The following is a 27,326-nucleotide window of genomic DNA, read 5'->3' on the forward strand; positions in this document are numbered from 1 at the left end:
CTGCCAGTTCTTTTGCAGTTTCTACAATCAAGATCATAAGATCACGAGAGCCAAATGAACTCCGCTAAAGAGCCCTTTCGTGGGTGCCCGTCGGGCATTACAGTGCCGGCCCGACGAGGAGCTTGCCCAAATGATGAAGCATGACATCTCTCTGGGTGTGTGAGGGCACTTCCTCCATTGGGAGGTTATTCCACAGACCTGACTATCACTATCTGTCCTTAGGAACTGCACACCTGTATATTTAAACTAACATAACTAAAACCCATGATTGGACTTTACTTATATTTGGCTGACTTGTAAGTGGGCTACATTTCCTTTAGCATAGATTCCACATACTGTTCTAGTTTTACAGTGTTTGTGGACTCTGGAACACCCGTGATGTGTAGGTTATTCCTCATTGAGCGGGCCTCCTGGCCCCTATTTTTAGCTTGGATGATTGATAAGATTTTCTCCATGCCTGAGCATTTGTCGGCCACCGTTGCCAGCCCATCCTCCTCCGTAGAGATTTGTTGCTTCACCTCTTGAATGCAGGTGTTGTGCTTCTCTAGTTTACTTGCCACTTGGTCCATTCTTAGGCTCAATGCATTGATTTTGCCATCTATAGTTTGCAGACTATGCTGCATTGCCTGCAGTGTTTTTTCCAGAGTGGAGCCATTCCCGTCCGCCATTTCCTGTGTTGGGTCTGGCTGCTTATGGGGTCTTTGTGGAGCACCTCATTTCAAAGGAGAGAGTTGATTGCTGCTTATCTGCTTTGCTTTGCCCATATTGTCTTTGTCCTGTTCTACTCCTCCTTTGGTCTGGTTGATCATGGCCACTGCTCAATGCTCGCCGCTATGCTATCCTCCCACTGTTATTGCGGTGCCATGGTTGGTCTACACTGGGAGTAGGCTCAGGGTATCAGCCTCACATCTCTTCCCGCATTGCCCATAAGCCACGCAGCCCACACCTGCTCTTCCGGTCTCCATGTGGGGTCTTCGTATCACCTCAGCAGCGTTGTACTCTGGACGTGCTCAGGGGAACCCCTCAGCCCCACAACTCACACCTGCTCACCCAGTCTGCACGTAGGGATCTCACTTCACCGCAGCCGCACTGAACTCTGGGCACGCTCAGGGCTCCCGGTTGCGGTTTGCGCCTTAGGCCGCTTATGTGCCTCATGGCGTCTCGTGCGGATCCAGCTAGTCTCTGTTCTCTATTTATGCGTCATCCAGTCACAGAGGCGGGGCCACCCCGAGACCGTCGCAGCCCCATGGGGTAGTCCGACTCACCTCCCTCTCTGTGCAGCGGCGTCTCCTGGGTTCAGCTGCTGTGCTACCGCCCGCGGAGTCTCCCGCAGCCCGGTCCCACAGCACTCGTTTCCATGATGTTCTGTGCTCCACTGGATCCCCGCCTTCAAGCCTCTGGCTAGTGGGTCTCGCCGCAGGACCCCAGCGACCGGTCTTGAGCTCCGTGGCCACACTGCGGGCAGCAGTTGTATCTAGGCTGCCATGTTGCTCGGATCCTGGTTGCATTCAGGTTGGTCCTTCGCTTCCTGTGCTTCAATTTCGCCGCTGAGGTTCGTCACAGTATTCTGTCAGGTCTGGTTAAGGAATGCTGCATTTCTAAGTTTCCAATTGCAGTTGTGATGCAGGATTTTGTCGGATTGCTTGCTCCAGCCAGCGGAGCCACACTAAAGTGCAGCCATCTTGCTTTGGGGTCGCTAGCGCCCCCGATTTATTCTTTTTTAAACATTTTTATTGGGATTTTCAGGTGCATTAAAAAAAAAGACATAACAAATAGTATAGCATGAACATACAATAGACACAAGTTGAGGCTGTACATAAATTGGCAATGAATTATCAGTTTCAGTCCAGGAATAAATACACACTTAATGATAAAAGGTATTAATGATAAAATCCGTTTAACAAAGACAAGCCCGGGTAAACATACAGAGGTAGAAATAACAAGCTGCATCCTTCACGATCTCACCTCCCTCCACTTTGAAATAGGTGCCCAGAATCGTCTTCCCATCTCCCGTTTTTTTGCACCCTTCAATTCATATAGGCTCGACTCTCTATTATGTACACCCAATAATCTAGAGAGCCACATCTGGAAGGAGGGGGAGAGGGATCTTTCCAACCTGCCGATAGTATGATCCGGAGCACCGCAACTGACATAAAAACCAGTGCTTCCTCATCTTTTCACAAATTAAGCTTAGAATCAGTACCTAATAACATCAGGGTAGGCCCGGGGATAGATCGATCTTATGACCTAGCAGCCCCTCCCAAAATTTCTCTATCTCATCCCTAATCGAGCCTAGCAGGCTACATTGAGAAAACATATGCAGTAGATCTGCGCACCGGCATTACATCTGGGACACTTCTCATCTTCCCTGACCTCCCAAGCAAATAATTTTGCCGGAATAGCTTTTTGTTCAAACATATAGCAAGATCTAGATCGACATCGGGGTTACCCAATTTTGTAGCCCAAGCGCGTTCAGTCTTTTCAATATCATCTTGAATCCTCATTACAAGCAAGGTATACAATACTTTTATCTTCTTACAACCTTTATCTAGTATCTCAACTATGGGGAGCTCTACCGAAGGCAGCAGCTTAGGTCTTAGCGCCTTCAGGGTTCGGACAATTTGGCCATAGAGCAGCCAATGGTTAGATGGAATACCAAACCTGCGTTGCAGGACATCAAACCCCGCAATCCTATCACCCTCCATGATATCCCCTAGAGTCTTAACTCCCAATCCCTTCCAGACCTGACGATTCCTGTCCGCTCCCAAATGGGATAGAAGACTAGAAATACACAGATGTAAATATGAATTTATCTTTGGAGCCTTAATAAACGTCAGGATATTTTTCCAAACCAACCAGGCTCCGTTGAGAGTTTTAAGTCGAGCCTTCTTATAGAATCTCCGATCAACTTCACACAACAATAGGCTGATGGCCTTTTCCCCCAGCAGCAGCTCAAACATAGAGGGTGAACTCTGAGAACCAATATTTTCTGCTTCCGAGTCTTCCTCAAAATGAAAAAGGACAGACAATTGCATCAAAAGGCAGGCCCAGTGATAAAGTCTTAGATTTGGCAATGCTAACCCACCCCTTTCCCTGGGAAGTGACATAAGGCTGGTGGAACGCCTAACTTTACCAAACTGCCATATGAATCTTATAAAAACGGATTCCAGGTTTTTCATTATCTTTTCATCGATACAAAGTGGTATGGCCCGGAACAAGTACAACAATTTGGGAAACATTGACATTTTTAATACGTTTACCCGCCCTATCAATGAAAGATGCAGCACATCTATTCTTTTTAGCTCAGCTTCTATACCCTTTATGAGAGGGAGATAATTTTCCTCTACAATCCTATCAACTGAAGCATTGATTTTCACACCTAGATAGGTAGCAGAATCGACAAACCTTGGGTCAGATTTAATTATATTTTGGGAACAAATTATTTGTGTTTTTGATTCATTTAGGAGGTATCCTGAGCGGCGACCAAAGGCCTTTGCCATCTGGACCAGCGTTTGCAGCGCCTGCTGGGGATTGGTAGTGATAACCGCAAGGTCATCTGCATAAGCCAAAATTTTATTTACGTGGCCATTATAAACAACAGGACTTATCCTAGGGCATCCTAATATTTCCTGAATAAAGGGATCGACATAAAGAGAAAAGAGGATAGGGGAGCAGGGGCACCCTTGACGCGTCCCTCTCTTGATGTTTATTTTATCCGATCTCTCACCCATAATCACTACTCTCGCTACCGGGTCCAAGTACATAGCTTTAAGGGCTCTAATAACTTTTTAACAAAAACCTTGCCCTGCCAGAATACCCCAAAGAAAGCTCCAAACAACACGATTAAAAGCTTTCTCTGCGTCGAGCAGGATCATGGTCATCTCCCCCCCCCCCGTGGCAACAAGGGCGTCGAACAAGGCTATTGTCCTGCATGTGTGATCCGTCGTACCACGACCCGGGACAAACCCATGCTGCCACGGGGAGACGAGACCGCCAATGATCCTGCCCAACCTCTTAGCCCATGTTTTAGAATACAACTTAGTATCCGCGTTAATCAACGAAATCGGGCGATAGGACCCTGGTTTCTCACTCGGTTTCCCCTTCTTATGCAAGATTATTATATTTGTTTCCCTCCATGAGTCCGGGACCACCCCCGAACACAGAACCCCATTAAATAAATCCACGAGCAGCGGGGTGATCTCAGATTCAATCGCCTTATATACCTCCAGGGGGATCCCGTCTGGGCCTGATGCCTTTCACGATTCTAATCCCCACAATGCAGCTATGACCTCACTCTCAGTAATTTCTCTATCCAGCTCTTCTCTTGCTGCGTCATCCAAACGAGGACCATTATCCGAACACTCCTCCCCTTGGTTTATATCACAATCTTCCTCATCATAAAGCCTCTGATAAAAATTCTCGAAAACCTTTAAAACATCCTTGGCCTCCGTATATTCTTTCCCCTCCTCTTCTATACAGGAAATTACATTCTTGGCTTTTTCCTGCCTTAGTCGTAGGGCTAGGGCTCTTCCTGCTTGCTCCCCTGTTTCATAGCGTTTGGCCCTTGAGGTTTGATATTCACTGATCGCCTTCTGGGTCACCTCCTTCTGTAGTGCAGCCTTGACCGTCATTAATGCACTTTGGCTTTCGCAACTATCCCCCCCTGAGGTAATGTCCTTGACGTGTTGTTCTTCTGCAATAGCTAATTTCCCCATTATTCTCTCCATCTCAGCCCTGTCCTCTCTCCTCAGCCTAGCGGAACAACTTATTGTTTCCCCCCTTAAAGCTGCTTTAAATGCCTCCCAAACCCCATTACGGGAGGAGCTATATCTATTAGATGCAAAAAATTCACCCGCCCATTTATTAAGGTGTTCTACAAACCTATTGTCCGCTAATAATCTCCTTTCAAAGGTCCAGCTTGTCCTTTTTCTTTCCACCTTACTCTGCTCATACGATAATATCAAGGGGTTATGGTCAGAGATTAATCTCGGGAGTTTTATAATACCAACCCTATTTATTTCGGAGGAAGAGGTAAAAAAGTAATCTAACTTAGTATACTTCTGATAGGGGTTTGAGAAGTAAATAAATCCAGGATTTTGGGGTTCTTTAACGCCCCACACATCCTTCAACCCATGTGAGCTGATAAGAGCCTGTATGGCCCTACAGACTCTGGGCTTCCTCCCTACATACTGCCCCCGTTCAGCCAATCCACTGAGATATTAAGATCTCCACATAATACTATGGGGGTCAGCCAGCTGACTAATTCTACTTCTAAAAGATCAAAAATCTCAGGGTCATCCTTATTAGACCCATAAACTACAGATAATGTAAAACCCATTTCCATCTCGGCTATTACCCATCTTCCATAGCTATCCACTTGAACACGTCTAGCCACCCCCAAGGATGTTCTTGCCAGAATAGCCACCCCCTTAATTGTTGAAGATTGCGTCGAGCAAGCCACTAACTCAAAGCCATTAAGGAGCAGCAATTTCCTCTTGGCCCACGGGAGATGGGTCTCTTGAAGGCAGAGAACCTCTATTTGGTTGTATTTCACAAAAAATGCCAACCTTTGCCGCTTCCTCCAATCATTCATACCTCCCACATTAATCGTACGAATTCTAATGTTCGCCATCCTGAACAACTGAGCAACCTACTATAAAATCCTGAGCCTTAGTCAACCTCTTCTTTGCTGAACTTATGTCTTGACTACTAATGCACCATTTTTCACGTTTTCCCCCAAACCCACCCTCACCCCCCTCTCCCACCCTTCTGACCCCTCTGACCCCCCAACCCCTTCCACTCTCCCCCCCACCCTACTCTGTGAAGCGCTCAGGTCTTGTCTGAGCATGTGATGGTCACACGGTGATAGCAGTGTGGACTTAAAAAAAAAAAAAAAAAATTACCACGGAAACCCTTGCAGCCTGGTCCCAAAGTCCAAAAAGTCCACAACCAGGCAGATTAGCTCGACCCAAACCATCCTTAAGCAGCCACTGAAGCCTTAAATCTTACAGATCTTACAGATCAATCATCCCTATCGCTTACACATTCCGCCCTATTTGCCTAGAGAGTCAAGGTACTCCTTAGCCTTGATTTCTGAAGAGAAATACAATGTCCTCCCTTCGTTAATAATTTTCAGCTGCGCCAGGTTTATCAGGAAGGCTTGTATCTTTTTGTCCTGAAACTGCTTAATCATTCCTCTCAGTCGCCAGCGTCTCTCTACGGTCGTGTGACAGAAGTCCGGCCGGACGAAGAATGAGACCCCCTCATTGCCTCTTCTAGCATCCGGTCTAGCAAGCTCCGAGATGGCCTGCCTCAGGATGAAATTGCAGAGGAAAATTAAAACTGCCCTGGGTTTATCACCTTCCTAGGCATTCCTTCTAATTTTAAAGGGGGTACGATGTACTCTCTGTGGCTCGGTAGACCAATTCCAGCTATCCAGTTCAGGAAATGCCTGTTCGAAGAGCTTGATAATATACGCCCTAATATCTGTCCCCTCGACCCCCTCCGGGATTCCCAGGACCCTCAGGTTGTTCCGGCGGAGCCGGTTCTCCATTTCCTCAAGCTTCCATTAAATATCCACCACCTGGGAGCAGTGTGAGTTGACCTTAGAGACAGCCTCGTAACCTCTGCCTCCGTTGATACCACCCTATCTTCCAGATTTGAGACTCTGTCCCCGGTGTTGGCACAAGCCTTAGATAGCTTCCTGACCACGCCCTGCATCTTTCTCATTGCAGCCTGGGATTTGTGGTTATCTTCGCGTGTTCCTTCCCTGTGCGCAATTATTTCTTGATGGATTGTTTCCAAGATCGACATTTGGGTAGATTCCACACAGGGACTTCCCTGCAAGGGCATAGAAGATGAATGATCCCATCTCAGTTCGCATTGGGGGAAGGCCTGACCCTTTGCGGCTGCAGTGGGCCTTAATGCTGTTGCGGGTAGATCGATCTCGGGGTCACTCTCGGAGCTCAGATAGGAACTGCCTTCATCATCCTCCTCAGACCACCCGACCCCATCCGAGGCAGAGAAAAGGCTTCACTTGGAGCGTTCTCTTTCCCATTCCCGATTCCGCCACCCGCCAGACCGGTCTCACTGCAGTGGGTATCCATCTCCGCAGAGGCTCCCAGTACTAATGACTCCCCCATGATGGTATCAATGGCAACAGTAGCATCTTGTGCCAACAATTGGGGGCTGGCCACTTTTGGACCCTTATCAAGAGGCACTAGTGACTCACTATTTTCCTCCTGTAATGCGGCAACATCTCCGGGGGTCGCTACCTCTGGGGAGCCCTTCACTGCGCCTTCAGAATCCTCTCCCAACCTTGTGATCTCGTGTGTTACAGGAAGGGTTGAATTGGAGGGAGGGGGGGCCCCACTAACTTCAGTTACTGTCTCTTGATGAACCTCCACCTCAATGGGTACATCACCCCCCAGCTCCTTTGTATGCTCCTTAGTCTCCTTCACCTTACCCGCCTTAGGGAAGAGATCCGCGAATGATGCTGTAGCCAGACGCGTCCGCACTGCAGTCTGCTGCCGCTTCTTCTGTTGTTCCACCGGGGGTGTTTGGATTTTCCGGAAATCTTTGGCCGCTTCAGCTTCTGCATCTTCACGCGGAGTTTTCTTCTTCCCCAGCGCCGCTTTTGGCCCCGGGTTTATTTTGGGAGCCATTGCTTCTCTCCTCACACTGCCCCACAGGCTAAACACGCCCGGGTCTTTCCAGTAGGTAATCCCGCTAGTGAGCTCCGCTCCGCTGCCGCCTATAAGCTTGACTCCGCCCTCCTGAGCGCCTGTGGCCTCCGCGTTCCGGGGAGAGAGCCGCCACAGCAATCACCAGTGCCCGCAGCAGTTGTTTTGTGGACCCACGGCAAGAAAGCGCTGTCAGCATGCCGTTCGAGTTTTCCTTGGGTAACGGGTTTTCTACTGATACGGGGTCGGGTAGCTCCTGGCTATGTCTCCATTCCGCACCTTCAGCTGCACGTCCTCACTGCTCCACCGCTACGGCCACAACTACGCCCCGATTATTCTTAATGTTGTAGGAACATAGGTTCAGAGTTTGTGTGAAGAGGGAGAATAACTTCTGCCAGTTATATATTTTCAAAGGGAGGCGTGGTCAAGATTAGGACCAACCTTTATGATTGTGTGATCTTGTTTGGATTGTAGATTAAAGTAAGAGTGTCCCATTTGCAGTGAATGGCTTGATGTGCAATAAACAGTGATTTAAATGTACTACATTGAGGCACGGACAGCCAATGTAAAGATTTGAGAGTTGATGAGACATGAGTCATAAGAGTTCTCAGACCGCTGCATTATTGGTTCTCTGTAGCTTCTGAAATAGTAGCAAGAGTTTCAGTGTTATATTCAGTTGGCATTGTCAAGACAGGAAAGTACTAAATTGATGGTGGCTTTTAGATTTTGAGGGGCTGGCATTTATAATCACTCACAGATTTCCTACTTGAACTTGTGTGTTTTGTGGTGTGACTAGTTCTTCTCTATAGATGGTCGAAACATGAATGTAGATCAATTTCCATCATGCAATATTTCCATTTTTCAATGTGTTTAACTTGAGGTAGGGGGATAGCATACAGTGGTCAACCATCTGGCGGCATTGACTGAGGGTACCGGAGCCTGTGTGACATCGATTGCGGACGAGAGTGGTGGCAAGATATATGAAGTGATATGATGAGGGATCGGTCAGTGAGCAATGAGTCTGTTCTGGACTGTTCTTTATACTTATGTGTTGTACATTGTCCATAAAAGGTATGAAAGGCAAAGTTGAGCCTTGTAATGGAGCTACTTTTCTATTTGAGTCAACAGTGTTTTTTAATCTCTTCTCATCTGGCGATCAGTGCTGTTACAGTGCTGCAGCCAGAACAGAAATCAATTCGGCTGTTTGAAAAAAGGTAGTTCCCTTCACTTGCCATTTCACCCTGAAATTATTATTCTTTTTTCTGTTTGAAAGCAGCTCAAGGTGAGTATAAAAAATACTTTGCCAACTCTGTCCATCTTCAGTGATAGCTTTTTGAAAGGCTGAATGCTACATTGTAAACCCTTAGGGTTATCCGTGGAGTGTGAATATTTTACCTGTATCCTGCAAAGGAGAAAGCATAAACAGAACATCGGTGTGACAAGTCGTAATACTAGCTAGAAGCAGACATTTTTTATTATGGTAATGCATTTACACACACACACACACACACACACACACACACACAGTCTTTCTTTATTCTGTAATCATACACAACCATAAAAGTACACATATATGCAAAAGAAGACCCTGGCGTAATGCAGCGTTAAAACACAATTGAGGGTGAGTAAGTAATGTTTAGGACTCTCTGAACGCAACAGTAAAGTATGTCAATTTCTTAGACAAAGTCTAATTTAAAAAGACTAATAAAATGAAATTTGATCAATATATGTAATGCTTGAATCAGTGTAAGCCTCATTGAGTCATATCATATAGCTAATCCCTGTCCTGTACAGTGCAGAAACCTGAAGAATCTATTACCTAATACTATTTCATTTTTCTTGTTTGCATTTATTTTAAGATGGGCTATCTGGAAATGAGCCAAGACTGTCTGCAAATGTACTTCAAAGGAATGCCTCACACAAACCAATTTTTTGGTAGAGCTTATTTGTGCCAAGCCCAGATAACAGCCCCTCAGTCGGTTGGTGATTTGGTGAGCAACTGTATTTTTGTATTACTACAATTTGAATGTATGTTTAACAAGAATAGATTCTGTCAAGCATCCTTTCATTCCTGCTAACGAGGGCATTAAAGGAGAGTACATTTATTTCAAATCGTTGGCCAAAAAGCAATACTCCGTTTCGGTAGACATTTGAAATATTTAGATATCATTTTGCTAAAAGTAATCCTTGACAGTAGTATTTGTTGATACTATGTAGTAGACTATATTCAACAACCTAACATTGAAGATCGAACAACCTTAATAAATACAATGTGCATTGTTCTTTCAAATTTGTATTTAAAAAAATGGTTGCATGTTTTTGTTATACAGAAATGTAACTCAGACACTGCTGTCAAAAAATTAAACAGCTTAATTTTGGTCATGTATAAGGTTCGCAAGCCACTTTTGAGATAACCAAAAGGTGTTCCATAAACGTTCTTTAGTCAAACGTTCTTAAAAAATCCTTTGATTTTAAAACTGTGTTATACATTTAAAAGCACTGTTTGGGATTAATATTATAAATACAAAGATCAGCTATCTAGCCCTCAAATATGTTGGTTCCAATTAAATGTTCTTTTAGTTAAGGCTGGGTGCCCAAGTCACTGACTCAAATTATAGTACTCCAACTTTGGACTAATCTAAATCTAGATGTACTAGGTTCCTCTAACTCTCCCTCCCTTTCTAACTGTATCGCTGAAGTGTTGGATGATTAGATGACAATTTGCAGATGTTCAGTTCGATATCAGGTGTCGTCATGTGTATTCAAGGACAAGTCTTTGGACCTCATTTACAAGTGGGTTATAATGGAATCCACTGCCTCTGTCACAATATCAGAGTGACTGCTCGGTTGGTAAATCTCAAAATCTTCCCTTGGTGTCTTCTTTGATCTCACTGTGAATTTTGATGCGAAAGACCATTGTTTCCCAAACTGTGGGTTGGAACCAACTGGTGGGCACCAGATGATTTCTGTAGGGTCATGGAAAGAGCAATAAATAAAGACCCCTTTACATATTGTTTTTATCTTGTCACATTTTCTGTGCTTAAAAGACAGAGGTCAAATGTGAGGCTCTGTCTCCTGAAAAGTGCTGCTTATTCTTTTAACATGGGCATTGGTGTTCACTTTTCTTGCTCTGACTGCAAAGTGAACAGAATTTTAAAAGTAAATTATGTAACAAGGGAGTATGAAAGGGAAGGCTGTAGGATGTCATTTTTGTAACATGGACCACATTTAAATACCAGTAAATTAACTGTGCACATACTTCATATTATGTGTACAAAACAAGGACCCCCTGAGTTGGATATAGTTCCTGGGTCAGGGCAAATAATATTTGTAAAGTAACGTACCCAGGCACACAGAATCGAGACTGGCACAATACAAATAGGAAACACAAGTGAAATTAATAATAGGACGCTGAATTAGCAAAAAAGTACATTTTAATAAATTTGATAAGAAAGTGCCATGACTTAAATCATTGACATATTAATAAAACATGATAAAAAAGAGTTCCATTGGTCAGTATACATTGTTTATACAATAGTAGAATATAATATGAGGATGGTTTCCTGGAAGGAATCTTTTTATCTTCTCTTTTTTTTCTTTCTTTCTTCTCTTCTCTCCAATTCAGGCCGTGTTCTAACATGCAGTTGTGATTAAAACATTTTAAACATTTCATGTTGCGGGTTGTTGTCACCTTGCTACGTGATTCTTTTGTGTCAGTTATGAGCATATATGCCCCGCTAAACTATTCTAACTCCCCAACTTGCACATTTATTTCCGAACATATTCAGCATCATGCCTGTGGCTTTTGCAGGTGTTCACATTTCACAACTGAAGAGTTACACACCATTGGTCAAAGATCATTCTGTCTAACAACAGAAGATGGTGATGATTTGGCTAGTGTCTGTCCAACTGCTGGAGTCACAAACCGGACGATATGAATATTTGAGAGCTAGAAAATATTCTGTACTGTTTGTTTCTCTCTAGCAGGTGTGAAGAATTCAGGTGCAAAACGTCTGAAAGACACAATTAAAAAGCTTGAGCTAAACTTTTGTTTTAAGTACATTATTATGGGGTAGTAATCATAAAACGTCACTGAAAAATTGTGATTTCAGGAATAGTAAACTCAAAGCTCGAGTCATTCACGATACTGCACTTTCTGATGGCGAACAGATTTATTGTATAAAACTCATCCATAGCATATCACACTTTATTCCAAAACGTAGAATTCTAATGAAGGTGCTATCTCAGTTTACGTTTTTGTTTTTGTTTTATATACAACTTATCATAATTTAAGTGATAACTGTGAAGCTTAAGCTTTAACGTAGTGTGTTTTCGACTTCATGCCAGCTGGAAGATTTTACAGTTCCAACTGTAGACCAAGCTGTTACTCGGCTCTCAATGTATCCAGGCCATGTCTTTGCTGTTCGTCTGCTGAAGTAAAAACTCGTTGACATGTCTTCAGTTCCCTTCTATACCCTGTACTTTTCCTGACTCAATAAATCCCATAATTATTTTCTGCTGACTTTTGTCCAAATAGGAAGTAACATATAAGGTCAGATAAGAATTTTCAAATGAAGAATGCATTTCTTTTTTAGGTCTCGCCCTGGAATAGCATCCGAAGGATGCGTCAGTCCAGGGTCGGAGACTATAGCGAGCTGACACGGGGGAATGAGGGACAAAAATCTGTCACGCGCTTCTCCCCGGCTGGATTCAGCTGCTTGCACGCGCACCAACATTCACGCATGCGCACATCACAGGCACACGCATACACAGCACTCACGCATGCGCACATACACACGCGCTGCTTACTTTCACTTTGCAACCCCCCCCCACCAGTCATCGGATTTTTTTACGCACGCATGCATGCATACATACACACGCGCAGGCACACACGCACACACAGGCACACAGACAGACACACACGCGCGCGCGCGCACATGTCCCCTCCCCCCCTCACACCCCACTCACCGAGTTCTTTTAGTGTGTCCCTCTCTCCTTCCCTCTCTCCTTCGGCAGGCAGCGGGTCATCCTAGTAGCAGGCGGGGCTCTCCACGAGGCAAATCTTCCGGCAATCTTCCGGCTGACGGGCACAGGAGCGCGGGGTAGGCTCCCGTCTGCTTCCTGTCTTTTTGCGGCCCCGCCCCCGTCCCAACACAGGTTGCCTGGCTTCCTGTTCGAGCCGGGCTGCGGGAACATTCACCCGCGGCACGGCTCTGACGCCTGACGTCATGAACCAAAGACTAGAATGCCGGGCCCAGTCAGGTTGTGCTTGCACTTTGCAGCACATCCTGCTGCTGGAGCGCGGAGTTTGAGGAAGGTGCCGCCCCTCACTGCTGGCCGTTTTGCTGGTGGCGCCGCAAATTGAATCATGGCGCCGTTCACAATACTGCTGCAGGCACCTCGCACTGACCCGGGCTATCGCCTTGCCTGTTGCTCAGTTGTTAATTTACTCCCCGCCGAATTATTGCAGCCGCCCTTACTATTTCAAAATTATAAACTAAATACGCCCTCATTCAGACAAGCTACTGGAGCGTCGAGGACCTGGTATCGCTGACCCTGAAGCTGCGTGCAGTTTTACTTCACCTCTCAAACTACGTGAGTACTTAATTTACATTTTTCAGTGTTCCCCAACGTTCTGTGCCACCCGGGTTTTTCACAAGACAAATAGTGCGAAGGAGGTTTCAGGCAGGGCAGGGCCTTATTCAGTCCACTATTCAGCCAGGGTTCCACACATACTGGAAAGTTAGTCCCAGGGCGTGCTTTCTTTTGCAGTGTTTTTTATATGGCGCGAAGGTGACCCGATGGTATAATTGAAGGGTTATTCTAGCGCCACAGTTTCATTACAAGGTCAAGTTCATTAGCTGTTTGGCACGTGGAAATTAAATTATTTTCCCAGAATCACAATATTTTGGGCCGGTTAGTCGAGTTTGGAACCTGGCTCCCAGTGCCAAAGTCAGCAGCCACTGATCATTTTTCCATGACCAGCACCACCATGTTCTGCATCGTGTATGCAGAAAAAAACAACAGATTTGTTTTGCCTTCTTACGTAATGCCATACCAAATTGTAGCAGGCTAGCAGCTGATGCCCCACACCACTCCTGCTAGGCTTCAGTGACGATGGAGCTACTCCACAATTCACAATCATGATCGAACACACCGATGTACGGTACCCAACCTCTGAATGAGGAGGGGCGGGACTGGGGGGTGCTGAGAGGTAAGACAGATTTTGTAGCCATCAGTTTTTGGTGGATGTTCCATTACCTGCCATCTCTACATGACGGTTTTCTGCTGTTTGCAGTCTTCCTCTAAATTGCATCATAGGCAAGCAATCACCAGTCAGTGCAATGGAGCTCAAATGCCACTTCAGATTATAAGGGCACTATGTTAGTGCCGTTCCATTTCTGGTACTTTGCAGCAGTTAAGGTATTAAAGTTTCTCGTTGCTCAGACGGGTGTACTTTCTGATATTTATATGTTTTATCTTATCTTCATTGCTTGATTTGGCTCGCAAGAAAGTGTCACTCAAAGTCTTTCAAATGGCACTCATAATTACACTGAAATTATGAAAATGTCACACACAGCACTCTGAAACCTTGGCAGCTATGCGGCAGCCTCTGTGACAGTGTGACCTGCTTCACTAATCACTAGCTGCGGTAACTGCAGGCTGCTGCTGCATGCAGTGCACACAAACGCGGACTTAGTTTTGGCAATTTAAAGTCCCGTGTTAGCACTGTGCGGCTGTGCCTGCAGTGATAAATTATGTGGCAAGCGATGAATTATGTGGCAAGTGATACATTATGTGGCAAGTGATAAATTATTTTGCTAGTGATAAATTATTTTGCTAGTGATAAATTATGTGGCAAGTGATAAATTATGTGTCATGAATTATGTGGCAAGTGATACATTATGTGGCAAGCGATGAATTATGTGGCAAGTGATACATTATGTGGCAAGCGATGAATTATGTGGCAAGTGATACATTATGTGGCAAGCGATGAATTATGTGGCAAGTGATACATTATGTGGCAAGCGATGAATTATGTGGCAGTGATACATTATGTGGCAAGCGATGAATTATGTGGCAAGTGATACATTATGTGGCAAGTGATAAATTATGTGTCATGAATTATGTGGCAAGTGATAAATTATGTGGCAAGCGATGAATTATGTGGCAAGTGATACATTATTTGGCAAGTGATGAATTATGTGGAGGGGAGGGGCTATAATCATGCAGAAGACGCCATTTTGCTGCTGCATAAGTCATAGGTGGGCTGCATCATTATATGTCAATATGCAACATATTTTATATGTCCCTTTTTATAAAAACAAAATGTAACTACTGCAAAAAAAAATTCTTTTATGCAAACAAATTTAAATACTGCATAAATAATTTTAACAACAAATACTTTATATGTAGCTTTTTATGTACATAAGAAAACTATAGCATAAAGCAAAAAACATTGCCATTTACAATAATAATAGCTCAAACTTAAATAATGCGAGACCTATTGCATTGCAAATGCTTGTTTTTTTTATTTAGGTTTACAAATACAACGATTCAAACCAAGTTTAATCATGTTTCCTTCTCTTTCAGGAAAATTTGGAGAAGTGCGTGGGATTTTTTCGCAAAGCTATAGAGTTTGCAAAACCTCATGAAAGGTAGAATTGTTTCACCAGCTATATCGCTTCATTACCTGAAATGCCATTTTAAGTGCTGTAGGTGCCTCCCACTACTTTGTAATCAAGACTGAGGCCAATGTTGCTTTTGTAACAAAATATAATCTGCTCTCCTTGATTATAAATTGATTTGTGCATACAGAAAATGACTTACTGAACGAAAGAGAATTACTGAACGATTTTTGGGTAACTGATTTTCACAGAAGCTCATAACTTAATTAAACCCCAATGAGTTCAAAACGACATAAATCTTGATAAATTGTAGTCCTCTTTAATTGATTAAGACAGTGGTATACTGATGAAAAGAGAGCGCCGCAGATGTGAATAAGGAAAAGTGGAGTGAAAGTGGAGTACACATTCAAGTCAAACGCAAAGCTGTACGAAGCCAAGATTTCTTAGTGAATGAAATACTGCAACATAAATTGACATTTCCAGTTATCCCCAACAAAGCTTTGTTGGAACCTACCCAAAAATAAGTAAACAAAGCATCAATGGGTGGAATGCTTTAATTAATCTTTGCCACTGGTAGAAACGTTAGCCACATCACAGTCCATCATTAGTTTGCTCACCATGCACCTCAGATTAGACCCAACTATATGCAAACCAGTGGCGTAACAAAACTTTAGGGGGCCCCCCTGCAAAGTAGGATCGCTTAGGCCAGGGTACTGTGCTGTTGGGCCCCCCTGGAGCTTGGGGTCCTTTGTTACGCCACTGTTGCAAATCAACCCTGGTTCTGCCCCAGTAGGAACAGTCCAGCCCGAACAGCCAAGCCAGGCCCTTCCTGAACTGGAACACAAGCAACCCAAGACCGGTTCCCTAGCTTGGGGCTCGTCAGTGAGGTACAGCTTGGTTACAGTGGCATAGTGAGCACTGGACCCATGTCTGGTCATAACGTTTGCACATAGCAGTTGGCCTGGCCGTTTGGGCTGGACTATTCCTATTGGAGCAGGGCCAAGATTCGTTTGCTAATGTCTGGGTCCAGAAATAGGTGGCATGGTGTGCACATGATGGCCTAAGATGCATCCCTGAGCAATTACTACTGGCTGAGATTAATCCAAGCATTCTACCCATCACTTTTTTGTATACTACAATGTGACGCCCTTAGTGCGATGCATAAGTCATACTAATGGCAACTGTGCCACTGGAACTAAGTTACACCTGACTTAAGGCCCCAGTCATGATGAAACCGGTCTTAGGTTACTTGCAATATGGTTCAGGGAGGACCTGGCACGGCACTTGATGCTGGACTGTTCCTTTTTGAGCAGGGTGAAGACTGATTTGCATATGGCTGGGTCCAAACTGAGGTGGCATGGTGGGTGAAATACTAATGGTTTGGGCTGCGGGCCCAATTATTACCATTGGCTCAGATTAATGTAAGTATTTAACACATCACATTGTTGTATACACAGAACCTTGGCATACTTCCTGTACCATTCTGAAATATACAAAGGGCATTTGAACAAATGGTCCCATAATTTATTACGAAATACTTCAGTTCACATACTGATACCCAAGGCTGGCAGAAAGCAGCCCAGTTTCTAATTGACTACTACTACTCAAAAGCAGCACTTAATTTGTAAAATATAAAAAACAAATATACGTGAAGTTGTTGGGAAGGCTTTTTGAGGCGTTTGCTGCTGAACCCTGGGGTCACTTAATAATAAGGTTGCCTAGTTTTAATTCCTAATGGCGTTTTTCTTCCACCACCCAACTATTTCTATCTCTTTTTTTCTGACTCTTACAGGTTTTTCTTCTCTGCTTTATCACTTTGTTACTGTTTTCCAATTTGCTCTTCCTCCCCATTTTCTCCTTTTTTGTGACTTTGTGTCTTACTCTGGGTCAAAATCTGATGATGAAAAATTAGTCCTGGCCCCAGAGAAATAGGTCAATACCATCAACAAAGCCCTTAATGCTTCTCACACCCAACAAAAAATATATAAACAACAACATGGTCTAAAAATGTATTTTGTTTTCAATCATGGGCGTAGGCCTGGAGTAGAGATGTATGTGATATGCCATATGTGACATATATGTTTCTTTGTTGAAAAGTTGTAGTTATACACAGTGAGCACCACTAGTGTTTTACATGCCGCTGGGCCCTCCTGTTACTATAGGAAAGTTGCCAAAGATGATACAGCGCAATAGTCGGTGAGCAACAGCCAACCGGCTCATGGTGGTCACTTACGTGAAGCACTTCCTATACAAATCTCTATGAATTTTTGATATGTAGGATCCTTGCCACTGGGCTTGGAAAAAGTATCACACCTGGGCACAGGGTCTGACTCTGAACTGCTATTGGAACATGAACTCACTCTATAAATTGCGCTTGCTTGAGGGCGGTATAATATTATATATATATCTATCTATCTATCTATATATATATATACCTAGTTTCCATAGAAAATCCGCAACATTCTATTGGGAATAACTTTGGCGCCGGTTGATGAATCTTCGCGAATTTCTCAAGGAAGATGGCCCGCTCCGCTCCTTCCCTGAACGTTTTGGGGGGATTCGTCAAGTGGGGGCTGAGAAAAAAGGGAGGTCCCAAAATGTGTTTTCCCCATGTTATTTTCCATAGGACGATTAGACACGGCTACAGCCCGAACTGCTGAACGGAATTACAAGAAATTTGGCAAAATGGTAGAGTCTGATTCGCAGATCACGTTTTTGCTCAAATGGTGTAAATCCCTCCAGTAGTTCCTGAGAAAATCAAAAGAAAAAATATATATATATCTAGGCACGCGTACGGTACGCATACGGTACGCGAACCTTCCCGAGCACGAGCCGCATGCTGATTGGCTGTCAACTATCTGTCAACACTCCTAACCAGAAATTGTTGGCAGCCATCTTGTGCCTCGTTAGACTGAGGCACAAGAAAGCAGAAAAACAAACGTTTAGATCTCAAAAAGGGGCAGGGTAGAAGCACCCTGACCCCCTAGGCCTGCTCAGGGGGTCCCACAAGGACCCCCAAGGCCCCCCCCCAATTTTTTGGGGGGGCAAAAAAATCACGGGGTACGCATACCTTTCCGAGCACGAGCTGCATGCTCATTGGCTTTCAACACTCCAAACCAGGAAGTGTTGGCAGCCATCTTGTGCTCAGTAGACCAAGGCACAAGAAAGCAGAAAAACAAACATGTAGAACGCAAAAAGGGGGCAGGGTAGAAACACCCTGACCCCTTTGGCCTGCTCAGGTGGTCCCACACGGACCCCCAAGGCCCCATTTTATTTTTCAAAAAACCCGGTCTGCTTTTTTTCCAATTACCCCCCGGGGGGACCAAATCCCGGGGGCATAGTGAAAAAGAAGTGTGGGGTGGGGCCCCCTCATGATGGGGGCCATATACTGGATGGCATCTTCACTAATTTAGCGGGCTTACAAGTTACCCAAATCCTTCTCCTCACCTGGTCAGATCACCATGCCATCTTGGCGTCACTGGCTATTCACGACTCCGGTGCCTCTATGTCACGCCCTAATCCTCGTCAGCCGTACCTGGCGTGGGGTGACATTGATAGCTCCAGCTTGGAAACACTCTTGACCAACTCCACTCCTCTCCTATCAGCCGACCCCAATACTGCCACTACACAATTCTATGAGTGGGTGGGCTCTGCGTCCACCGACCTGGTCCAGGTCAAACAACGATCTCGCAACAGATCTGCCCCGTCGGCCCCTTGGTATTTGGAGGCATTACGAATTCAGAAACAACAGTGTAGGAACAAAGAGAGGCACTGGCGAAAAGATCACTCAGAAGAGGCCAAAACCAAGTATAAAGAAATGGTGGCTAAATCCAAAACTCTAATTAGTGAGGCTAAGAAAAAGTATTACTGTGAGAGAATTGAATCAGTAAAAAACTCTAATAAAGCACTGTATGAAACCACCAAGCAGCTAGCAGGATACTCACCCAATCTGACTCCACTCCCCTCCCAATCGCTCTGTGAAGCTTTAGCCAATTTTTTCTTTAGTAAAGTTAATGACATCTACCTGGCCTTCGCCAACAATGCTAATACCTTTACTAAATCACCCGCCTCCCGCACCGGCCCCATTTTTTCTCAGTTTGCAGATGTCTCCAGTTCTCAGATTAAGAACATCGTATCCTCCATCAAATCGGGCTCTGCATTAGACCCATGCCCTCTAAAGGTTTTACTCCCGGTTATTGGAGTGGTTCTCCCTGCCATCACAGCAATCTGTAACTCTATGTTTAGTACAGGCATTTATCCAGACGTCCTAAAAAAGACCCTTATTAAACCGCTGCTTAAGAAACCAAATCTCGACATGGAAGAACTAAAAAGTTACTGTCCAATCGCTAGACTCCCAGCCTTGGCGAAAATAGCCGAAAAAGCACTGAACCTTCAACTATCAGCCTTTATTGAGGAACATCACCTACTTGATGAATCCCAGTTTGGCTTTCGCCAATACCATGGAACGGAGATGGCCTTGATTAAGGCCCCGGACGATATTAGATCCATCCGTGACGCTGGAGGAACAGCAGTTTTAATACTGCTTGACTTATCGGCGGCTTTCGACACGGTCGATCACACCAATTTGATCAACCGTGTCGAAAACATGGGTGTCCAACAAAATGCCAAGAAACTCCTGGCATCCTTTCTGGCGGATAGGACCCAGGTGGTCACTATTGGATCTTTTCACTCACCCACCTTGTCACTGCCATGTGGAGTCCTTCAAGGCTCATCCCTTAGTCCGACACTATTTAACATTTATGTGTCGGACCTTGCCAACGTCATTCGAGCTCATGGGATGAGCCTTACCTCCTATGCAGACGACACTCAGTTGGTTCTCGCCATCAGGAACGATGGCCATAAAATAGCAAATGACTTCAATCTGGGCATGCTGGCCATAGGGAATTGGATGGCCTCCAATTGTCTGAAATTAAATTCTGACAAGTCGGAAGTAGTCATATTCGGACACCTGACCCCGGAATGGTCCTCCCTTTGGTGGCCGCTGTCACTGGGTCCCCCTCCCGAACCGGTCAGTAAGGTGAGGAATTTGGGAGTTATGTTCGACAACCGCCTTACTTTCCTCCCTCACGCCAGTCAGATTACCTCCTCCACCTTTCATAAACTGCGACTTATCAAAAAAATTCTGCCATTCCTTCCTGAGACAGCTGGCAAAACCTTGGTTACCTCCCTGGTATTGTCTACACTAGATTATTGCAACGCACTGTTTCTAAACGCCCAAGAAAGAGTACTAAACAAAATGCAAATTATCCAAAATGCAGCCGCTAGGCTTCTGGGAAGAATCCCTAAACACCAATCGGCGTCAGAAACCATCAGAAATTTACACTGGCTTCCCATTAGAAACAGAATAAAATTCAAAACTCTCTGCATAGTTTATAAGGCCCTGCTCAACCTGGGACAAGTGTTTCTCACCCAAAATCTTACTCCTTACTGTTCCCCCAGATCATTACGCTCCTCTAGCTCACATGATCTTGTGGTACCTCATACCAAATCTGTTTCATGGGGAGACAGAAGATTTCTTGTGTCAGCGCCCAAACTATGGAACACCCTGCCGCACTCGATTAAAACAAGCCCCTCACTCTGGTCTTTCCGTAAACAACTCAAGACCTGGCTTTTTAATCAGTAAACTCAGTCTCCCCCTCTTTGGTTAAATACTGCAGATATCTTAGCGCCGAGATGCCCTTGGGCCTTCATTCGCGCTCTATAAATGCTGTAAATAAATAAATAAATAAACCCCCCCTTCACACTGACCCGGGGACCTGGCGCATACTGGAGGTTCCAAGGGGAATTGGTTCCCCCTCTGCAAATCCACCAGGGGGCTGCGTTGCAGAGAGGTGTAAAAAGGGGCGTGGCCTCATTACACCTCTCTACAATGCAGTCCCTGGCGCATACTGAGGTTCCTGGTGGGCTAGTTGCCCCCCATGGACCCCCAGTATGCAAGGGGAATTAGTTCCCTCCTCTGCAAACGCGCCCGGGGGCTGCGTTGCAGAGAGGTGTAAAAAGGGGCGTGGTCTCATTACACCTCTCTGCAACGTAGCCTCCTGGCGTATACTGAAGGTTCCCGGTGGGCTAGTTGGCCGCCAGGGACCCCCAGTATGTAAGGGGACTTAATCCCCCAACTTTGAACACTCTACAGGGCACGTTAGCACAGTGGTGAAGGTAGGGGGCGGGGCTTGAGGTGATGTGAGTCCAAACATGCCCTGAGGCGCGTTTTAAGGTGGGGAATTAATTCCTGTTCAATCCAGAGGTCCCCTAGGGGGCAAGTAGTCCAACAGGTATCTCCAGTAAGCGTCACGGAGCTGTGATGCAGAGTGTTGTAAAAAGGGGGCGTGCCCTTTGAACACCTCTCTGCAACACAGCTGCCTGGCGCATACTGGAGGTACCTGGTGGGCTAGTTGGCTCACAGGGGACCTCAGGATTGAAGAGGAATTAATTCCCCAATATAGCTCACTACTATTCCTGAAAAGCAAATTTAACTGTACTTACCAGTAACTTGAATTTCCTTCCATACAATATCATTGCCTGCTATATAAAATATATATAAATTTAAAAAATATTAAATAAAAAAAAGATTACAATTTAAATATTTTTTAAAACATTTTTTTCAATTTATATTAAAAATATGTAATGTAATTGAAAAAATAAAATATCTAAAAATAAATCGTTTAAAATAATATAGTAAATCGGTATAAAAAAATATAACAATTAATACATTTAATAATTATCATTTACAAAACCTTTGAAATTCACTGAAAAAACCATAGGTTTCACACACGTTATAGTTAGGAATTAGCATTTAAAAAACCTTGCAAATTCACTGAAAAAATCATAGGTTTCACACACGTTATAGTTAGGAATTAGCATTTAAAAAACCTTGCAAATTCATTGAAAAAACCATAGGTTTCACACATGTTAGCTGGACATTTCACTCATACAAAACCTTTGAAATTCCCCCGTTATAGTTAGTTCCCACGCTTTTTACATTGTATATCAACGGGAGTAGTTTCCCGCATGTCATCAGTAAATACAGATGCTCCCACTTTAGCTGGCGTAAGGATCCCAATTTTAATGTTTGCTGATGACACGCTGATTTTATCTAAAACCCCAAGTGGCCTGCAGCGTGCCTTAGCAATTTTTGAGGAGTTCTGCTCTGACCATGGTTTGGAAGTTAACGTGGCAAAAACCAAACTCATGTCTTTTAATCCGCATTGTAGTTTTAGCGGGAAATTTTTTATGAATGGGCTATCACTGGAAATGGTTAAGTCTTTTACTTACCTAGGGATCCACATAGCAAAAGACACTAAATGGGACCAACACATTGATATAGCTGCGCTTAGACACCGGCAATATGCGGGGGCTCTAAACTTGGAGCACAAAAAATCATTAACAAAGCCGATAAAGTCTGTACTCCAAGTCTATGAAGCCAAAGCTCTCAGTTCTGAGCTTTATGGCGCAGAGCTATGGGGGTTTGAGGAACTGAGGCCACTAATACTTTCTGAAAACAAATTCTTTTGCAGCATTACTGGCCTTCTCCAGAGCACCCCGTTACAGCCACTTAGATATGATCTTGGTAGGAAGGCCATCGCGGATGCAGCAAAGCTCCGACCTATTCTATACTGGCGTCGGCTTTGGACTACACCCGAGCTCTCCCATTTTGCTGAAGGGTTCATGGATGTTGTAAAATCAGATGTCTTCCACAGGATCAGGTGGCTAAGGGAACTTAGAAATTGTCTGGTGGAACTGGGAATGGAAATGCTGTGGGATAATCCTACGTCAGAATCTTTTCCATCCAAATGTGCCCTGAAGGAGATCTATTGGGAGCGGGTTGCATTCCGCATTTGGAGTGGTTCTGGTTCATCCACTATGGCTGGGAGATTTCTTGAGGCAAAGCTTATCCCCAGGTTTGAACCATATCGGGATACCATCACTAAACTTGGGGATAGGAAGCTCTACTTCCAGCTCAGAGTAGGATCTTTGCCCCACAAGTCACTAGCTGGTAGGTGGGCAGGGGCAAGTAGTAGTAACATCTGTCCTTCCTGTGGGTCTGGCAAGGAAACCACTGCTCATTTTCTCTTTGTCTGTCCCGTTTATGCAATCCCAAGACGTGTGTGGTTAACCCCGATGTGCAAGTTACTGGGTACAAACAGTAGTACTGAAGCACTAAGACTTATATGTACTAGTACTTTACCAGTCATCTCATTATCAACTGCTAAATACTTGGGATGGGGGTGGGTGCTTAGACATAAATCTTAGGCAGTGATTATCGAACATGTGTCTGTTTTGTTTTTAAGAAAAATTACTCAGCATGATTATGTAATAAGTAAATCTGCCACAATAGCTTTTTTCCATACAGCCTTTGAGATGAATTTTATTTTTTTAATAGTTTTTAATTGTTTTATGAGGATCACTTATATCTATATAATTTATAAACTTTCATTGTGCACATATTTGTAATACTGCGGAATGTCTATTTATGCTTTTATGAGTACATCTCGAATAAAGCTAATTTGAACCAGTTAGTTCTGCTAACTATAACTCGCGCGCCCGCAGTGCACAGCTGCTGACGTCACATATTACATCACTCATGACATGGTCAGTGACATCACTCATGACATCACTGCTGACATCTCAAATGACATCACTGATGACATCACTGACGACATCATCCTTGTGAAAGAGTGGCAGACCTCCTCTCAGTGTAATATAAACTTGATACACACATTCAAAAATAGAAACTAAAATTTTCAAAATAATGGAGATACCAATACCAGTTACAACAACATATTCAGTAATTCCACCATTTATATACACATCCACTCATTCACTAACAGTTCTATATAGTCACTCATACATGTACTCACTCATCATATGTACTGATACACCTATACATCCTGTTACACACCGACAGTCATCCATAGAGTTACTCACACACATATGACACATGCAAATAAACTATCAAAAATCCATTTATTTGCATATACAGCTATACACACACTACCAAACTTACTTCTACGGAAACTTACACATACTTACTCTCTTAAACAATCACTTATAGAAACACATACTTATTTAAACAGGAACTCTTCCAATCTCTCACTCTCACATAAACTCACTTATATACATCAATACTCACATATACTAGATTAAAACATATGTAGTTACTCATAAAGATACTATTGAGACAGTCATTCACTCAGTAACACACCCATACACACACTCATCTGCCCATACAGTCCTGCACACATGCTGTCTTCAAAACACATACAAACAGTGAGTCAGTCATTCATGCATCTATGCGCTAAGTAATACCCCCCACCAAACCATACAGACACTCATACTGATACTCAAAAAAACAACTAATAACCCATATACACACTCATGTAGCTACTCACCAACCCATGCAGCCACTTATACACATAGTGAGACACTGATACATATATTTAAATATTTAAACATTACTCGCTAATATATGTATTCACTAGGATACACTTAATAAGTCAGTTAACCAATCAATTTTACAAAACAAAACATCCATTTAGACACTTATTTACCCATTTATTCTTCCATCGACCTTTAGATATACATATATAAAAAATATTTATTTTTCAGAAAGACACACATTCACTGGATGATGTCATCAGTGATGTCATCAGTGATGTCATTTGAGATGTCATCAGTGATGTCATGAGTGATGTCACGGACCATGTCATGAGTGATGTAATATGTGACGTCATCAGCAGTGCATTGCGGGCGCGCGAGTTATAGTTAGCTGAACTAACTATAACAGGGGAATTTCAAAGGTTTTGTATGAGTGAAATGTCCAGCTAACTATAACATGTGTGAAACCTATGGTTTTTTCAGTGAATATATCTATACTACTATTATAAAGGAAGAACTTTGAACCTTTGAGGCGGGTAAACTCGGGAACCAAAGCGCCAATCCACACACCCGATACATCGTTGTAATCGTCAGGGTGTGCAGATGGACATAGGCTATATAAACGTAATAAAGTCCCTTGGAAGAAGCGCCGGCCGCGACGTGCGTGCCCGACGTGAGGAGCGCGGGGAGGAGCGGCGTCCAGGAGCGCGAGGAGGACCGGCGGACATGGCGCGTGGAGGAGCGGTGAGGAGCGGCGGACAGGCAGTGAGGAGCGGCGGACAGGCGGGGAAGAGCAGTGAGCGGCGGATGAGGTAGGTTATTTATTTATTTATTTAGGAGCGGTGAGCGGCGGAAAAATGAAGCAAAAATGAAAATCGTGAGCAAGTGGAAGCAAACGGAGCGTTACAAAAGTGAGCGAAACGGTGCATTACAGGAGGAAAAAGTTACGTGTGCAGGTTACAAAAGCGTACATCGTGAGCAAGAGGAAGCAAACGGAGCGTTACAAAAGTGAGCGAAACGGTGCATTACATGAGGAAAAAGTTACGTGTGCAGGTTACAAAAGCGTAGAAAGTAAACATAGAGATATAGGAGGAAAAAGTGACGTTTGCAGGTAGCAAAAGGAAGCAAACTGAGCATTAAAAAAGTGAGCCAAACGTTGCATTAAGGAGGAAAAAGTTACGTGTGCAGGTTACAAAAGCGTACATCGTGAGCAAGAGGAAGCAAACGGAGCGTTACAAAAGTGAGCGATACAGTGCATTACAGGAGGAAAAAGTTACGTGTGAAGGTTACAAAAGCGTAGAAATTAAACATAGAGGTATAGGAGGAAAAAGTGACGTGTGCAGGTAGCAAGAGGAAGCAAACGGAGCATTAAAAAAGTGAGCCAAACGGTGCATTACAGGAGGAAAAAGTTACGTGTGCAGGTTACAAAAGTGTACAAAGTAAACATAGAGGTATAATACTGCAATATATGGAGGAAGGCTCCGGGTAACCCACGGACAACGTCGGGGCGGGCGGGGGCCCAGAAGCCTAATTGCTCCCGGACAACGTCGGGACGGGCTGCTAGTATATATATATATATATGTATACTTTTTTGTTGGGTTTGACAAGTATTAAGGGCTTTGTTGTTGTTATTGGTCCTTTGAGTGGAGGGTGCCCTTGGTACTCCTGTAGTCCCTCTGCAACTCCATTTGTGTATGACCCCGAGAAATTAGTGCATGTGTCGGTTACCTGCAGCCATCCATAAACATTGAGCCCTGCTCACTAGCAGTGATATATGGGTTCACATCTCATCAGAATTTTACTTGTGAAAGATGAAAACATTACACACCTGCCAGATGTGCTCAACACCAAAACTCAGAATTCAAAAGCAGTGGTATTTTATGCTAGAGTGCAGCACCCATGCAACCCATGCACTGACCAACCAGAAGAAAAAGATTTATAGATAAGGGTATACAAGGTTTTACACACCCATGTGTTCTGTTTTATTCTTTGGGTATTTCATCTTTTAAGCTTTTGTAACAGATGGGGGAGACAAAAGCAAATGTGTTTTCCCCTGCTTGGAAATTGCAAATCAGGGTTGCAAATGGGTTCTTAGTTGTTCCGATGAACAAAAGAAGTAACATACTATAAAGTCTCTCTGTTATATAGATAGTTTGGATATGGCTATGAGTGGCTTTATGGGTTAGGGACAAAACTGAATTATATTCCTGCCATCCTAATGACCACTTGTATGTAGTACGCATAAGTGCAGAAATTCACATTCAATTGACACCAACATTCAGTTTATAGTTTAAATCTTTTATTCACATGTTTCAAAAACATAAATTACATTTTATGTTCGACTTACTGTTGTCTATATGCTGTTAATCTAAAAAATGAGCTTCATATCGCTCGTCATGTGGATTTTCAAAAACAAAAGAAAATAATCGAAAACACAACCAAACCCCCCTCCATCCCTCCCTATCGTCTTCTAGTACTCCTTCCACATGCCTAAACTATGCTGGCTGTGATGAGGTGGGTCTAATCTATGTGACTTCTGCTTGCACTCAGATGTACTCCAGCTCGATAGTCTGAGGATTCGTAGATATTTAGGGCACATAAGTTCTCTAAATTCAGTGGA

The 27,326-nt window shown here is 43.9% G+C and overlaps 1 protein-coding gene across 1 annotated transcript in view; it reads left to right on the top strand.

Moving 5' to 3' along the window:
• Positions 1-27,326, top strand: part of CFAP46 (cilia and flagella associated protein 46) — a 1,487,057-nt gene that overhangs the window by 115,169 nt on the left and 1,344,562 nt on the right. Inside the window, exons 4-5 of the mRNA XM_078643461.1 lie at positions 9,542-9,673; positions 15,276-15,340. Coding sequence (XP_078499587.1) covers positions 9,542-9,673; positions 15,276-15,340 — 197 coding nt within the window. The remainder of the gene's footprint in view (positions 1-9,541; positions 9,674-15,275; positions 15,341-27,326) is intronic.

The sequence above is a fragment of the Lissotriton helveticus genome, chromosome 5_1 (assembly GCF_964261635.1).
Source record: "Lissotriton helveticus chromosome 5_1, aLisHel1.1, whole genome shotgun sequence".
NCBI classification, from domain to species: Eukaryota; Metazoa; Chordata; class Amphibia; order Caudata; family Salamandridae; genus Lissotriton; species Lissotriton helveticus.